General features: G+C 42.4%; 1 protein-coding gene across 1 annotated transcript; it reads right to left on the reverse strand.

Annotated features, from left to right (window-relative positions):
- Positions 1-17,149: 17,149 nt before the first annotated feature.
- On the reverse strand, positions 17,150-18,133 carry LOC134203057 (ATP-binding cassette sub-family G member 1-like). The gene is made up of 2 exons (XM_062678035.1): positions 17,987-18,133; positions 17,150-17,924 (listed from the first exon to the last, which is right to left on the reverse strand). Exons 1-2 carry the CDS (start codon positions 18,039-18,041, stop codon positions 17,332-17,334), a joined length of 648 nt encoding a protein of 215 aa, XP_062534019.1. The 5' UTR covers positions 18,042-18,133; the 3' UTR covers positions 17,150-17,331.
- Positions 18,134-18,139: the final 6 nt, after the last annotated feature.

An 18,139-nucleotide genomic window follows, 5' to 3' on the forward strand; every position in this document is an offset into this window, starting at 1 on the left:
TTTTAGTGGAATGTCTTCACTTGTCATAAGACGAGTTAATACAATCCCATTGAATTCCACCATGTTTTTGTTCTTTGGGCATGTCTAGTTATTATACACACACTTTTTGGAACAAAGCGTTGACCGATTTGCTTGCAACAAGTTGCATTCGACGGGGAATCCTTTCCCATTGTTTCCTATTGAAAATTGGTCAGATCGGACTATGGGATCAAAATTTATGGCCAAAATATTATTTTTTGTAATGAACGAGAAAGGCACTATTACCGTTAGGGTGATTAATCAGGGTTTTGACGTAGGATTTACGTCTTTCTTTACTATACTGGGTGTTATTTAGATTTTTGGAAATCGAGAGCGTTACGCTGGAAGGGAAGATTTTGAACGTTACTAGCGCCTTAATTTTTCGATGGATTTTTAAGATTTATATATCAATCGACTCGGACACTCTCCAGCATTTTGCCCATTTCATTGAAACTTAAGATTATTAACGATAAGCTATTGAAAATCTCAATTCTTGTCAAAGCCAGCAAAAATTTCATATGTAACCAATCCCGTGCATTCCTAACACGGACATCAGAATGCGCTATCTCACGGGCCTTCGGGTCTACCGGAAGATTTTCTTTGTGTATAAAAGAAGCAGTGCCTGCCGTGTGCGAGTCATTACAATTTGTGACAGCAGCGCGTACTGACGTGCTTTTTGCTCGCGCATTTTTCGTTTCGTTCGTTCGTTCGCTGTTTACCAAACAGCGATAGCATGCAGTCACCTGCGGTAGAACTTCCGGTGGGTCTGCGAATATGCATGAAAGAAGTGGGCGCATTTTTTTGTCATTCTGTGCTTGATGATGATCGGATGCAGTGGTGTCGTTTGCAATGGATGCAATCGTCCATCGCATCGCTCGCAGTTCACGGTTAGAGGCCGATGATGGCGGAGGCAGTGAGGGCAGCGGTGGTGAATGAAGAAGAATAAACTGGACGAAAAAAAAAATAAAAAAATAGAGATTTGGTCTGCTTATCCACGAAAAGTGATTGGTTTCATAATCCACATGATCCCGGGATGGGTACGAGTCATGTCATTTGACTGACCATATGTTAAGTTGTGCTTGGTACTAAACGACACGTACATTAAAACATGGTTATACTATAACAGTTCTGATTCCCCAGCAAAAAAAAATCAACTACACTGATGAAAATAGAAATTTGATTAAAATAATTACTTACCTTTATTCGCAGAAGGCATTAGCAATTAAAGATGCACAGTCAGCAATAGTGTTAATATCCAGATTAGAAAATTTCGCTGTATTACATGTAAATGTATTACATTTTAAAACAGTCCGCAAAAAAAATATTTCCAGAAACATATTCAAACTTGACGTAGACTCGGAGTTAGCAGTATCTCCTCTATTTTAGTAGGGTTACTGATCCTTGACTTGTTTTTTATTGTTGTGATTTTTTTCAGCAGTAAGCACGCATGTTAGCAAAAAGAAGCAACGAAATTGGTGCTGTATTTCTTTGTTTGGAAAACGGGACAGTTCCCCTAAAATAGCACATTTTGCCCAAGTCTGAAAATTTTATAAATAGAATTTTTAAACTTCAAATACTATCATCAATAAGAGATCTATAAATGCCCTACATTTGCTGGAGTAAAGCAAAGCAATTCTAATTATGTATTTAATTATTAGTTTTATTTCCAGAAGTTTTGAATAAACAAATAGCTAATAATTCTAGTACATTCAAAGTTATACTACAAAGTTCCCTACTAAGTAGGGAAAGCACCTGTCATGCGAACTGGGGTCGTGGGATCAAACCCCACCGAAGGGGCGGTTACCCTCCAATACCCTTTCCGAACTAAATCTATCACATGTTGTACATATGCATAATCAAGTTTCAGACATAGTAATTAATAATTCTATACAGCATGGAAGTTGACGTTTCCAATATCGATTCCTTTAATCAAACTCCATAGATCCAAAAGTTAGAAGTTAAATGAAAAGACATAACAAACACTGAAGAAGTTTCCAAGTAGGAAACGAAATGCGTATCTGATTGTTGATACATAAAAAAGTTAATAGTGGAAGTAAATGGAAGAATAATAGTCTTTTAACCTTAATGAAAAGACGTTACGTTTATACAAGTCCTACGTCTACTCGCGGTTATGTTAGAAACATTACCCATTGCTCGTTTGTGATGCATACCAATAAAACGTAAATCAATGAAAAATTAAAACCCATTTACCTAAAGTGCTATTTTAGACCTTTCTTATGTGATTTTTTTCAACATCCTCCTTAATGCACCGAGGGAGGCATCATCACTGCTAGGTGAATTGATTTGAGTTTTTTTTAGCGTCTCCTGGCTTTTAGAATGAATAAAGTATTCCTTGTCTTTAAATTTGGGTGGTTTTTATTCATGCTTCTTTAATTTTAGCTAAGTTTTCAAGGGTGCCCACAACCGAACCACGAAATGAAAATGTCCAAAAATGTCAAATTTTCTAAATTGTCAATATTTTTTTCTAAATCGATGAAATCATATTAATTTATTTGCTAGTAGTAAGGTTATAAGTTCAGCTTTCGATTGCTATGCAAATGTCGACATAAGATCAACCAGGGCCTAAGTTATGGACCAAACACAAAGGTGCCCCACAACCGAACCTCCTCCCCTACGAGTGCTGAAAATATCGAGGTTTGCAACAAGTTGCATACGCTATTTTTTTCATTCTTGCCAAAAAATTGTGTTGCTGCAGAGAACAATCAGATTCTATGTTATCGTTCCAAATTGCCATGAAACGATAGATGAACTTGCTTTTAGAAAATGTTGATGTCATGTTCATCAAACTATTTCATGTATTACGGGACGCAGAGAATGCACGAGTTGAGCACTTACCCAAGCTAATTCTGCAAAATGTACACTCAGAAATAGACCAAACCTGCAATAACCTACAAACAAATCATTTTTCATATTTTTAAAGTTTATACTTTGAAAAACGTAATTACTAATCTACGCAAGATCAAATCGCTACACGGCGAGGATGCGGAGGTTATACTAATCGAGTATAAACTGCACGTAAACGAACGTTCGGTCAACCAGGAGAATCGCAGTAAGCATAGATTTTCCTCAGAGTGTAGTCATGTAAATACTGTTCTGATGTTGGTTTTTCTTTACAGCACCTAAATGAGCGCTATAATGGATTTCACGCAACTCACATTTGAGTTACATAATGTTCATTAAGGCGTTCATTTCGTTGGAATGGAAAAGTAGGCCGTTTTATCATTAAAAGGCGAACTGTAAACCAGGTATTATGATCAGGAATTTGGAAAAAAAAAACTATTCCATCTCTTGCGCTAAGAAACATAAGGGCGTGAGTGGTATTGATCGTTTCCTCTTCATCGATTTTAAATTTTGCTAATAACGAATTTGATTTCGTTTCCTTCACACTAACTTTCAACTACTCAGTGACTGAGTAAACATGTGTTGCCGTCTCTTTTTTTCCACGAAAATTTTACTCAGTTTCCGTCAAAAGCGGGACTACTCGTAGCTATGGGTAGTCTTGCTTTTGACGGAAACTGAGTAAAATTTACGTGAGAAGAAAAGAGAGAGCATTACAATTTGACTCAGTACCTGAGTAGATGAAAGTAAGCGTGTGAGATGGCAAACTACGATGCTTTGAATCGACGATTGGCAGAAATTGATTGGTTCGCAGTATGTCTAAGCACAGGCATGGATGATAGCGTTGAAAATTTCTTCCAAATTCTTCATCACGTCTTCATCAATAATATACCTTAAAGGTATATAGACCAAGATGAATACATCACTAGGTGTTCCAATCTGCCAAATTCACGATTCAGCCTTCTTGGATTTTAGTATGGGAGAGTTAGCCGATTTGTTTATGTTTTGCACCGCTAATAAATTTTTCACCCCCCCTCGTCCACAAACTAAGCAGATTGAAACACCTAGCTGTGTATTCATCTTGGTATAGACGTTGCAAATTGCAACGTCCTCCTGTGAAACCATCTTGGTCAAGCAGTGAACTCAGAAACCTCGAAGATGAAGCGAAATGCACCGTACATATTGGACCCAGCGATCACCGTCAACCAGAAGTACTTATAATCTCTATCGTTGCTGCGCTCCATGCGAAAGGAAACTGGACTACCTACACGGATAAAAATAAAAAAGATAAAGAGATTAAATTTAAATATAAAACCATATTCAATCTATCTATTCATTGCCATGCTTAAATTGTAATAAACTATGAACGATTACTCCAAGTCAGGGCCGGATTTAGGAAGGGGGGGGGGATGTAAATAAGTTTTTGGAAATAGTTTTTACGTGTCGTTTTTTTAGTTGAATTTAATATTTGTAGCTTTCGACGTTTTTGCCTTTCTCGTACAACAAAGTTGTACCGAAAGGCTATATGATTACTTCAAAACGATTTTTTTTTTTCTTTTTAAATAATGTTCAAATTCAAATTAAATTCGGTACGCGTCAACGAGAAAGCAATTCGTCGACATGGTTTGTGTCTCAACTAAATGTTGTGATGTTTGAGTACTATGACGACAGCCATATTCAATATGGCAACGAAACTTTGTAATGTTCAATGTAGTAAAGTTAGCTCGATGTCTCCGAAGGCGCGAACTCTACACTCAAAATAATTGTCACTTTGATTCCACTATAAAAAGTCATGTAGACTTTAAAAATCGAAACTTTCATCGGCCTTACTGGAATCAAATAAAAATTACTCAAATCACAAGTGCATCTTAATAAGAAATGTAGTGGAATTCATTAGAAAACATAGAAAATAATATCTATATACTCTTCTAGTGAATTCTACTCAAAATTAATGTATGAAAAATATATGAGTGGGGTTCTCAGAGCGAAATGTATGTTTATCAACTATCGCTAATGAAACATTTTGCAAAAGCATTATGAGGGCGATTTGCGAAGCAAAATGTTTAAGTATGAAATAATTTTCTACTCTTATTTTTGCTCTCTTCCGCTTCTAGTGGACGGGATACACATCACTAATAGGGATACTATAGAAAAAATTATCAAAGTTTCACTTAAAATTTAAGTACATGGCCTAACAAAAATTCACTTAAATTTTATTTTATTTTCTAGTGAATTGAGAATAATGAGTGCCATCACTAATAAATCATTTAACTTTTACACACGAAACTACATGGAAAATATCTGCATATGTTTTCAAGTAGCTTCTAAGTGAAAATTATTTTGAGTGTATGTCGCCATTTAAAATTTTAATTGGCGCGTTTGATAAATAATGAGTTAATTGTTGCAGAAGGTTTCTTGTTCAAGAACAAACTAAAACTCGTTCATTTCGCTTCCATAACGGCTGGCATTTAGAAGTTTTGCGAGTTTTGAGATTTTTAATTAACGAGTTTGAGTGAAGTTTAGTCTGTCGAGATTTTATTCTGTTGTCGGTGTAGCCGACTCTCGCAAATTTCTAATTTAAATAGTGTAGTGTACCAAAAAAGCGCGTGGCGCTTTTTTTTGGTACGGGCTGGAATTTCGTAGTCGACTCGGAGTCGACGAAAAGGGTTTGCGGCATTTCCGCCGTTTTGGAGGAGTTTTTGTGGAGTCCGTGCGCTCGTCAAGGCCCGCCCTTCGGGGTAGCGAAACGAAGTGTGGTGAAGTTTCGTGCGTAAAGTGAAGCGAAAAGTGAACCGTCGATCGCCAATCAATCGACGGTGGTCCAAAACGTTCCAAACCCTACGGACCGTTCGGAGAGCTCGGCGCGTGGAATACGTCGCCAATTGCGTACCACTGTGCCAGATTGGAACCGAAGGCGAGGGTTCATTTCATCACGGTCATAGCCGTAAAAAGCGAAGCCGTGCGGTGGTACGTTGGCCCTTGTCCGGAGGGGAAAATCAACCCGGGAAGCGCGACATCCGTCGACGCAGCTCTCTCGAGGAAATCGGAGGCCTTCCGTCCAGCCAGCACCCACTTCGCAACTTTAGTTTGGCCATACTTGCACGGGCTCATCAGCTGCGCACCATCCTGCAACTAAGGGTATGCGATAACACAATTTTTCCTGACGAAACGAAACGAAACGAAATTAGAAATGCTACTGTTGGATCGGAACGAAACGAAACGAAATTCAAATTTTCTTCCGAAACTTCGAAATGAAACATAATCCGGGTCCATTTGATTCGAAATTTTACGAAACGAAACGAAATTTAGTTTTTTTCCGCGAAATTTTTATTAAATCGTTTTTTTTGGCATTGATTTTGTTCAATATTTTTAGAGTCAAATAAGGTCGTACATTTTTTTTTCTCTAATATAAAATTTTGATGCGACAACAAAAAAAAATCGGAAAATTATCAGGATTTTCAAAACATTCTTTAACAAATCCGAGGAGGTTTTTGATTTTTTGCCTTTCTCGTATACTAAGTATACGGTAAACAAACAAACTTTTTATAGAAGGCCCGGAGACCCATAGTGTTATATACCGGTCGACTCAGCTCGATAAATTGAGGTGATGTCTGTGTGTGTGTGTGTGTGTGTGTGTGTGTGTGTGTGTGTGTGTGTGTGTGTGTGTGTGTGTGTGTGTGTGTGTGTGTGTGTGTGTGTGTGTGTGTGTGTGTGTGTGTGTGTGTGTGTGTGTGTGTGTGTGTGTGTGTGTGTGTGTGTGTGTGTGTGTGTCCTTGCAGCACCGAACATCGTAACTCGCTTTTTTAGAAGAACACCATGGTATCGTGCCAGCGCATTGCCGGCTTTCCAGGTGGCCTTACCACGCCCTATGTCCTCGGAAGGTGGGCAGGGTCGACTTCGCGCCTGCTTCCCTCTGCACGACTGGTATCAAGAATGATGATGCCGCGTGCACCCCAAATTGACCTTTCTGCGATAGGGCCTATTCGCCAGCACACAGAGGGACTTGCCAACGCGGTGCCTACGCCTGCTCCAGCCTTGACGAGGACCCCTTTCCGTCCTCGGGCTCGGAACCCGCCCGGTTGACCGACGCCGCGAAAGCGACGATACCATGTTGCTCTTCACGCGGCCACTTGTTCGATAAAAGGATCGAGTTCGACCACAGGGCACCGGTATGACCCATGAAGCCGACTCCGAACCCTTGGACCACCTCTTATTTGCGCCTGAACTAGCCATCCCTCGAGTCCACGCGCCACCTTCTGTGTAGCTCCGAGACGATTTGGACGATAGCCGATAAAACGGCGTTCCAGACAACTTCATCTTTACACATCCTCCGGACTAGGTTGTCCGGGGTAGTGTCCAGACCACATGTGGCAAGCATGTGGTCGCGCATTGTGCGAAAACGCGGGCACACGAACAAAACGTGTTCCGCCGTTTCCTCTAAACCTACGCACACCGGACACTCGGGCGAGGCCGAGTGTCCGAACCGGTGTAGGTACTGTCTGAAGCAACCGTGGCCTGTAAGGACCTGGGTCAGGTGGAAAGTGATTTCCCCATGGCGCCTCTTGATCCACGTACCTATCTCTGGTATAAACCTATGGCTCCATCTACCCTTAGTGGAACTGTCCCACGCACCCTTCCATTTGACCATTGAGGCCAACCTGACAGTCCTATGGATGCCTCTCGTGCCGCGCATTTCAAAGCACTCTATGTCTTCACCGATAACGATGTCAATAGGCATCATACCGGTGATGACGCAGAGTGCATCGTGCGACACGGTACGGTACGCGCTCGCAACTTTTAGGCACATGAGCCTATACGTACTTTCTAACTTCGTTCTGTAGCAGTTAATACGCAGGGCCGTGCCCCAAGCTGGCCCCCCATACCTCAGTATGGACAGAGCAACGCTAGCCAGAAGCTTGCGCTTGCTGGCATAAACCGCAGAGCTATTGGACATCATCCAAGACAATGCCGCTATGGCTGTGGAGGCACGCTTGCAGGCGTAATTGACGTGGCTACCAAAGGTGAGCTTATCGTCGATCATTACCCCCAAGAATTTGATGGAGCGTTCAGAGGTGACCGTGCAGTTGCCTGCCCTTATCACCGCTTGTTGCTCCGACTTTCGGTTGTTAACAACAACCACCTCAGTCTTGTGGTGAGCCAGTTCTAACTTCCTGGAACTCATCCACTCCACCTCTTCGATCGATTCGCCGTAGACCTCCAGCGTAATATCGTCAGCGAAGCCGACGATTACCACGCCCACCGGGAACTTCAACCTCAAGACACCGTCGTACATGACGTTCCATAACACCGGACCCAGTATGGAACCTTGCGGAACCCCTGAGGTTATGTCAACGCACTTCCGACCCGCCTCCGTGTCGTATACCAGTACTCGATTCTGGAAGTAGCTTCCGAGAATCTTGTACAGGTACTCGGGAATTCCAAGACGCAGGAGCGCATCTGCAATAGCTGCCCGACTGGCACTATTGAAAGCATTCGTCACGTCGAGAGTCACAACTACGCAATAGCCAACTCCCCTCGTCTTACGCTGGATAGCTATCTCCGCGGATTTGGTAATCCACAAGATAGCGTCTAAGGTCGACTTACCCTTTCGGAAGCCAAACTGGTTACTCGATAGACCATCCGCACCCTCCGTGCGTATCAACAAACTGTTGAGGATGATCTTCTCGAGCACCTTCCCCACTGTATCAAGCAGGCATATTGGTCTATATGCCGACGGATCCCCCAGTGGTTTTCCCGCTTTTGGCAATAGGACCAAGCTTTGCCTTTTCCATGCTTCAGGGAAGACTCCCTCATCCAGGCATCTCTGCATGACAGATCTGAACATCTCGGGAGCCTCAGCAATGGCCGCTTTGATGGGCAGGTTCGGAATACCATCCGGTCCTGGCGTCTTACCTATACTAAGGGACTGTGCAATCCCCGCAAGTTCCGCCACGGTTACTCTTCCCTCGTCGGGCACCCTGGCCCCTGGCAGCTCCACAAAGTGAGGCCAGCGACTTGGGTCATGACGTGATCCTCTCCAGCATCTCTGGAGACCGCTCTATAGTGGCTATCGCCCCACGTGTCTTGGCCATTACGACCCTATAGGCGTCACCCCATGGATTAGCGTTGGCACTTCGACACAGGCCATCGAAGCAAGCTTTTTTGCTTGATCCAGTGGCGTAGCCAGAAAATTGGTCTGGGGGGGGTTTTCTGAACATTTTTTTTTTTCGAAAAAAAAAATTTCTTCTAAAATTTTTGTCTTTGGGGGGGGTTTTATACCCAAAACCACCCCCGTGGCTACGCCACTGGCTTGATCTAATCTCAGTCTTCAGAGCGGCTCTAGCAGCCACGAACGCCGCCCGTCGTTCAACACGCTCCTCTTCTGTGCGTGCTCGCTGCATCCGCCTCCTTGCCCGTAGGCAGGCGCGGCGCAGGTTCGCAATTGCTTGAGTCCACCAATAAGCCGGTGGTCTCCCATTCCTAGGGTGGACTTTCCTAGGCATGGTGGCATCGCATGCACGCGAGAGTACTGTTACCAGCTGCTCGCCGCTCAGACCGAGAGTATTGTGCTCGCGGCGGAGCGCTTCCTTAAACACCTCGTCGTCGAAGTATGATGATGTGTGTGTGTGTGTGTGTGTGTGTGTGTGTGTGTGTGTGTGTGTGTGTGTGTGTGTGTGTGTGTGTGTGTGTCTGTGCGCACCCACCCACAAAAAATGTCACTCATTTTTCAGGTATTTATCCTTAATCGATTTACTCGCAACAAAATGCATTCGACGCAGGATACTCTACTATTGTTTCCCATTGAAAATTGGTCAGATCGGACTATGGGCTCAAGAGTAATGGCCAAAATACTATTTTTATAAAGCACGAGAAAGGCACCATCACCGCTAGGTAGATTAATCAGGGTTTTTTTATTTTAATATTTATCTTTTATCACCCCCTCCCCATTGACCTTTCCGGCGTCAGTAGGACATTTTTTTTAAATGTAACGGCCTTAGGGCAAAATCAACAATACTCATTTTGAATATGAATCTGAAACATTTATTTTTGGTGTATGAATGCATCATTTTATCTACGGATCAATCCACTTTGCAATTATAGCGCCTTTTTTTTTTATCTTTCGTTTATTTGGAAAGCTCATTTGCCGTGAAGCGTTACGGAGCCGAAATCAAGTTTAACAATACATTTCTTGATTCTTATACATAGTGTTAGTTTTGGGGAACCGAAAGACTCGCGGTTTAGTCGAGGTTAGGGAATACAATAATACAGTAGGAAAGGAAAGGATTTTAGGGTGCTTAAGTAATTACTATGCTGATGTTCACAAAGTTGACATTCCTCGCATTTTACATCTGTAACAGGACAAACAAACTTTTTTTTGGGAGACAACGACGAGAGGAAGACATACGGAAGGATTAACGACAGACATGGAAATGTACAACAAGAGGAAGACATTCGATATGGGGTACGACAGACAAGGGAATGGGCAGACATTGATTACAGTTTTACATCAGCAACTTTCCAAAATTGGTGGACCAGGGACATGTACTCGAGATCAAGGCCCGACAACACTTCCCTAATAGGCTTTGGTTGTTTTCCTCGGACCCGGAGATGTTCAGTTAGCGCAGATCTGGGGCCACGATGCTCCTCGCACGCCCACACGACATGATCGATGTCCTGATAATCCTCGCCGCAAACACAGAGATTTCCTTCCGAGAGCCCCACTCTGAAAAGATGTGCATTTAGAGTGTAGTGATTGGACATTAGACGACACATGGTTCGAATGAAGTCTCGTCCCATATTCAATTTTTGAACCATGGACGCTTCGACACCTGCGGGCGAATTGAATACAGCCATCTACCCAACTCCCCATTTGTCCATTTCTGTTGCCAGCTGTTCAAGGTTTCCTGACGAACTAATGTGAAAAATTCATCGAAGGTGATTTTCCGATCGTAAATATCACCTTCCATAGCGCCCACCTTAGCCAAAGAGTCCGCTTTCTCATTTCCCGGGATCGAGCAATGAGAAGGGACCCAAGCCATGGTGATTGTGTAAGACCGTTGTGATAAGGCACTCAAAGCTTTCCGTATCCCATTTAGAAGATACGCTGAGTGCTTAACCGGTTTCATTGACCGAACAGCCTCCAAGGAACTTAGACTGTCGGTGAAGATGAAAAAGTGGTCAGGAGGTAGGGATGCGATTTGCTCGAGTGAATAGTGTATAGCTGCTAGCTCAGCAGTATACACGGAACAAGGCTCTTTGAGCTTAAAGTAGGCGCTATGAAAACGTTGAAAACACCGAAACCAGTGGAGTCATCAATTTTGGACCCGTCTGTAAAAAGCTTCTCTCCTCACTGGCGTGCCCGTATTTGCTTGCAAATAATGGAGGTATGACCTCCGCACACAGAAAGTCTGGTATTCCATGAACCTCCTGCTTCATGGACAGATCAAAAGTAACAGAGGAACTGTAAGAGTCTAAGAAGTTAGCACGATTGGTATCTACCGAAGAAGGGCTTACCTCCAGCGTTATGTACCAGTGGTAAATACTCATGAATCGAGATGGAGGGTTTTGTTCGAGCAGCTTCTCGAAGTTATCAATGACCAATGGATTGAGAACCTCACAGCGGGTGAGGAACCGGAGCGATAATTCCGCGAAACGATCTGTTAGTGGCAGTACTCCCGCAAGTACTTCCAAGCTCATTGTATGTGTCGAATTCATACATCCTAACGCGATACGGAGACAGCGGTACTGAATCCTTTGAAGCTTCAGCATGTGTGTTTTAGCCGCGGACTGGAAGCAGAAACTACCGTATTCGAGGACCGACAAAATGGTTGTTCTATACAACGTCATAAGATCTTCAGGATGCGCTCCCCACCATGTTCCGGTTATTGATCGCATGAAGTTGATCCGTTTCTGGCATTTTTGTGTCAGATACACAATGTGCTTCCCGAAGGTACATTTCGAGTCGAACCAGACCCCGAGGTATTTAGAAGATATGCTATGAGTGATTGTCTTACCCATCAGTTGGAGCGGGAACTCATCTCAGTTTTCTCCGGAGAGAATTCGATACCCAGCTTCGTAGCCCAAGTGGACAAATTGTCCAGAGTATCTTGCAACGGTCCTTGCAGATCAACCGATGTTGGCCCCGAAACGGATACAACACAATCATCTGCAAGCTGTCTCAACGAGCAATTTGGCATGAGACATTCATCAATGTCTCTGACGTAAAAATTGTAAAGAAGGGGGCTCAAACAGGGGGGCATTTTCGAAGCCAGCTGCTTCAGGAGAGGAGTCAGAATAGGAAGAACAGTTTTGACCATGATCTTCACGGGGTCGGAAGCATCAAAGAAGTTGAGGATGAGCTCCACGATGCCAGAAAGTGTGAACATTGGAGCGCTCGGGAGTTCTTCTGCTCGCTCTGTATGCTCTCTTTCTGGCTGAGAAATTGCAAAAAATGGGGCATCTGGGATTTTAGATGTTCCCGGAAGCGGTGGAAACTCTCGATCATCCCGATGTGAAACCACAAAAGTTGATCGTTTTTGAGTATTTCCTCCCGCTTTGAATTTGACCATGTGTTGGATTGGGGCTCACTTTGAGGCTGTTTTCTAGGCTTTTTCGTGGGTCGCTGGCTCTGTTTTATTCTCTTCCTCGTTGAGCCATTGAAAACAAAGGGAACCCCATCTCCAACCTCGGAGTCAGAGCTACCTTGATCGTCCAAAGGAAGAGACGAGTAGATGGTGTCAGAAACGAGTGGAGGAGCGGCCTTCCTCAACATTTCGGCGTAACTTCGCCGAGAACGTTGCTGAAGAGACCGCTTCTGGTGGATTCGCTGCTGTATGTACGTTGGGCAAGCTTCAAGAGCATGTGGAGGGCTTTCGTTACAATAGACACATTTCGGTGCCGTCTTGCACGCGCCCTCCACATGCTTCTCTCCGCATGATGCACAGCGAGGTTTATTGCAACAGTACTGAGCGGTGTGGCCCAGCTGCTTGCAATTAACACAATTCATCACCTTCGGTACATACAGCCGAACAGGTAGACGAAGTTTGCCAATCACTACGTAGTCAGGCAGTGCGGACCCGGAAAAAGTGACGCAGAAAGAGTCAGACGGGGAATAAATCCGCTTCTCTGCCTCCTGCACCGAATACATTTGTTTGCAATCCAGTATCGCAACAGGAGGCAAAGAAACCTTCTTGAAACGACCGAAACCTTGTTTCAAATCGTCGCATGTCATACTTCCCTCCGTCACCAGCGCGATCTCACACACTGCTGACTGTAAATAGACCTTATATTCAAGAGTGAGAAGCTCACAGGTGGTAATCTCGTTGGCCTGTTTACGATCACTGACCGTGACGCGAAGCTTACTGGACCCAACCAGGTCAATGCAATGGTCGTGACAGACGAGAATCGCTTTTCCAGATCCTTGCTAATCTGGCTGATATTCAAACGTTTGCCTTTGGGTCGAAAGAAAACAACATACGGCCCACTAGAGTCGTGAGGGTAGACCTTGGGACGGGGCTCGTAGAGGAAATTTTAGCGTTGCTGGTGTCCATTTCGTTTTGGTTTGGAACACCCGAATGCAACGAAACATCTGACATGGAATACGAAGTACCCCCGCCAACTTCGCCTTCGCGCATTGCGGACACGAAATGCGCCGCTGCAGCGAGGCACAATCTCTTTTAAAACTAAACAATTATCAATTATATTAACACACACATAAACAAAATAATGATTTGGGACAGAGGGGAAGACGAGTAAAAAAGAAACAAAAAAAACTATTCCAATAAGATGGAGAAGAGAGGGGAACAATGAGAGGGAGCTCAATTAAATACTTGCGTTCACACTGCTGTGTTGCCGGCTAACAGTTCTGGCAGCACACACTAGCTCGATGGACACTCGCCGGTGGTGCGGTCTAAGCGAACTACGCTATTGTTGGTGTTCTCGCCGCACCCAACACTGCAACTGGGTGGATGGATGGTGGCAGGACACGACAGCGTCTGTGTTGGTGGAGACGCACGATGGATGATGATTGTCGGCGTGGGACGATGATGCCTGCGCCTGCGATGGACGCCGAATAAACTGCAAAGTTTTGCGTAGTTGCAAAACCAACGAAATGGCTACTTAACTGCTACAGCTAAGCACCACTTCCACTCAAGCACTATGCTTCAAAACACTTTCGGAAAAAAACCACTACCTGTACTTCAGGAAAAAAAACCTAATGAGAAGCAGACCGTACGCGGACTTACAACCGTCTCGCACGGATGCTCGACGTGAAATGATTATATATATATATAGCGCCTTTCTTGGCAGTAATTTAATGATTTAATTTAATTGAAAATTTTAAAAACATGTGTTGGGGAAATCAGCGAGCTCGTTCGATTTTGCTCCAGATTCAAACTAGAATAGAATCACTACTGATTTCATTCTACATAATTGTTACCAAAATGCCATAGGAAAAATCTGGCTTAATTTTACAAAAGTACATAGGTAAGTAACAGATCATTTTGGATCCATTCACCATTTTCAATAGTATTGCCCTCACCATAAATATCTTGAGAATTTTAATCGTTAAAAGCTATGTTTTGTTTTACTTGCAGTGGTGTAATCAAACATTATTTAGAAAAAAACCGGAATAATCCACCTGAGGCAGCGGTGACTTTCTGGTGTATTATGGAAAATAGTATTTTTGCCATAACTTTTGAGTCTATAGTCCGATCCATCCAATTTTCAATATGAAATGATAAGACAGGATTTCTATTTGAATGCAAGCTGTTGGCAAAAAATGACTGGACTATTTACACGCATTTTGTACAAAAAAAATGTATTTAGGCCATTACTCATTTTATGACAACAACTCGAACGCAGACCTTTACGGATATTGCTAAATATAATTGTTAAAAGCAGCAGCACGTCCAAACTAACAACAAACTGCCTTGCGGAAAACGCACCGCACCGGCACGATTGTGACAGAAAATCGGTACGATTTTGAAGCATTTGAATAATCTGGATCTGAAGGATCTAGAAAATGTGAGAAAATTATAGATTTCCATAATATACGGAATCAAAAATGTCTAAAGGTAGAAGTTTAGGTCATGACAATGATCTCAATCGGAAAGATATGAATCAGTTCCAGAATCCGAAATAAATGAGATATCAAATCTGGAGCATTCTTAAATCTAAACAATCTGCTAGGGTGAAGTGGCCAATAGTGGATCCCCAACCAATAGTGAACCCTTCAGCCATTTTTGCATTATTACAGCACAATGTAAATATTTTGCTATGAAATTCCATCGGGAGAACCTACCTTACAGTTCTATGATTTGATTACATGGATTGGAAATGCTATGGAAAGTAAAAATAGATGATTTTTTACAATTCTATAAAAATAAACACGAGAGTGTCCATTATAGGAATATTTTCGGGGGTCCATAATAGGGAAGAAGAACGTCTCGAAACGGAACATAAAAATCAAATGAAGTGTCGACTATAGGGAAGCAATTTCCTATTATGGACCCCCAGGGGTTCTACTATAGGGCGAATTCAGTCAGACTTTAAAATGTTAATTTCAACGAATAACGTCGAGTATATGCGTGTTTCATGTATGTATCGTGAAGAGGAGATGTAGAGCTTGATATTAGATATCACTCAAAATTATTATTTTGAAAATTTCCACTCCTTATGCCAGGAAGAGCAAAATTTCGCTACTAGGGGGTCCTCTATTGGGCATTTTACCCTAAATCAGGAAAACTTCTGAAACGTCACCATCTCTATTTCATTGCTTTCAAACAATGGTTGTCTAGACTGAATACTTTCAAAAGACAACGGAAAACGGACAATACTCAGTAGTCCAGTGAGGATTATTTCGCAAATCAAACAAACGCCTCATAATACATTACATACTTCATACACAACTCAGTTAATTTAAATAAAAATATAGCATACCAAAACGATGAGATCTACAAATGATTTATACTCCACTGAACAATATTATTTAAATTAACAAATGGAAAGCTAAATGCGTTTCTGTTGAAAATACAGAATTGTATTACGTACCGCCATTGTGGGTGTGGGGGTGAGAATGGGTCATCGCTCTCACCGGCAGCCAGGACTCTGAAGGTCGTAGAGCTTATTCTCACCCCCATTTGACCCATTGTCACCCCCGACGACGGTAGTGAGATTTAGTGAAAGAATTCATATGTATGAAATATTGAATAGAATTTTAATGGCTTTATTCAGCGGCGCAGCCGAATTTTTTTATGATATGGATATTGGAATTATTAAAAATTAATTTCACTAAATTCCGTTTAATTTCATTAAAATAATGATTTTTCTGTCGATTTTTTTTTTAATTTAACGATACGAAACGAAATCAGAAAATCAGATTTCGTCATACTAAAATTCCGCGGAATTCCGCGGAATTTCGTTTGGAATGCCCTAAAACGAAATTTTTCGAAATACCGCATATGCTTACCTGCAACTAGGCGATTCTTCTGTCGCCGCCATCGTTAAGGACAGCTTCGCCGCCATCGCCACGAACAGATTCGACGCCATCATTCCGAACCGGTTCGCCGCCATCGTACCGGCGAAGCCCAGCAAGTCGACGAAGAAGAAAACCTGCGCAGGTATGTGACTAGTGTGTAGACATGGCCATGATCTAGATAAACATTTCCATTTCCGTACCAATTCCCAATATGAGTTCAACTCGAAACAAATTAATCCCATGAATTTTTGAGGAAGAATATCGAGTAGTTCCGTTTTAGTTCCTTTTAGTTAAAGCAATCGCTGAAAGATCGCTCCGTTTGCTATCCGTTCCATTCCGTCATCTACTTCGGTTCTTCACCTTGCATAATTTCTGTCGGGATTTGTTGGCGGGTTGGAAGAGTTTGAGAGTTCGAGTTGGGGAAAGATTCAGATCATTATAGTTGCCCAACAATGAGATAACTTTGAAATTGGAAGCGTTGACACTTTCTTAATCGAATGATTGAAAAATTGAAAATCCATTCAGAAACTGCTATGCTAAAAATCTATCATATTTTCCTAACACTTTTCAATTTTCGTAATCGCACTGTACACTGTATAGAAATTCCAGACGTAGTCCCACGTCACAAAAATTGATTTGATTTAAAATATAAAATTATTGGCATCATGCTACGTGTTTTCTTATCAAAAATAAGAATGCTTTATACTAGAAGATTATAAAGTTAATAACAAAGATATTGAAGACATCTTCAGTGATGATTCTTTCAGAAAGGTAAGAAACAGGTTATTAGAATAGCTATTCGTTTATTTCACAATATATTCACTGACATTAGTTCTATCACATAATCACAGAATTTTTAAAGGCATCTTGGAGGAGAGAAACAGTCTAACCGGTTGATTTACACATGTATAACCACATTTAAAACTGTTTTAAGTACTATCCTATTTCTAATCTGAATAATGTTTTTGAAGAACACTTCATCGTACCTTGTAGCGCAAGCTGAAATACAGTAAAATATGCAATGCTAGAATGATAACCACCATTCCCCCAAAATCCACCCAAATACAACTGTTCTCCATGTCCAGCATCTCAAGAACTTTCTTCGCTTTCCGATAGTAGCAAAACATCTCACTGCAATTCAAATCCTCCCTCTCGAATCCGTAGGCCGCCATCGACACTCCCTCGAATGCAAATCTGAACGCCGAGATGTACGTCAACGGTTTGAACACACCGAACAGCTCATCGTACCGGATGAAGAACCCACTGAACAGTACGGCCGGAATCAACGTGGTAGGTACCAGAAAAGGGCTCACCTCAATCGGAAACAGACTACCACCGAGCATTCCGTAGATTTGTGCGTACCAACCCATCATCACGCACATGCCCCAGAACATTAACATCCGATCATTTTCGTTTATTTGGCCGGTCATGTAATACGATATGAAATGAAAGCAGGTAACACCTCCGATCATCAGCGGGAAGTCCGCAACGATCTTCGAAAAGAAGTAGGCTCCGATAGAGTAGCAGTTAGACTTGTACTCTCGGATGAATACAGCCATCTCCAATGGGACTATGAAACGATAGAAAATGATAAGTTAACTATCGGGTTGGGTGATCAAGTTCGATACTTACATGTCAAAACAACAGTCATCGAATTTGCAAATGCGGTGAACAGAAGAATCAGCATGATGTAGGCAATGTTCGTAATCACCTTAGCGCCGTCATCTCCGATATTGTAATAAACTGTGCCGACTATTAATCCGAACAGAACGTGCCCAAGAAATC

Source organism: Armigeres subalbatus, unplaced genomic scaffold (assembly GCF_024139115.2).
Source record: "Armigeres subalbatus isolate Guangzhou_Male unplaced genomic scaffold, GZ_Asu_2 Contig1626, whole genome shotgun sequence".
NCBI lineage: Eukaryota > Metazoa > Arthropoda > Insecta > Diptera > Culicidae > Armigeres > Armigeres subalbatus.

What these genes read in the sequence shown, in the direction of transcription:
- LOC134203057 (XM_062678035.1), bottom strand. Translation starts at nt 18,041, where the DNA reads ATGCTGATTCTTCTGTTCACCGCATTTGCAAATTCGATGACTGTTGTT. An exon ending in GATGACTGTTGTTTTGACAT is followed by an intron (nt 17,925 to 17,986) that starts GTAAGTATCGAA and finishes ATCGTTTCATAG; the next exon opens with TCCCATTGGAGATGGCTGTA.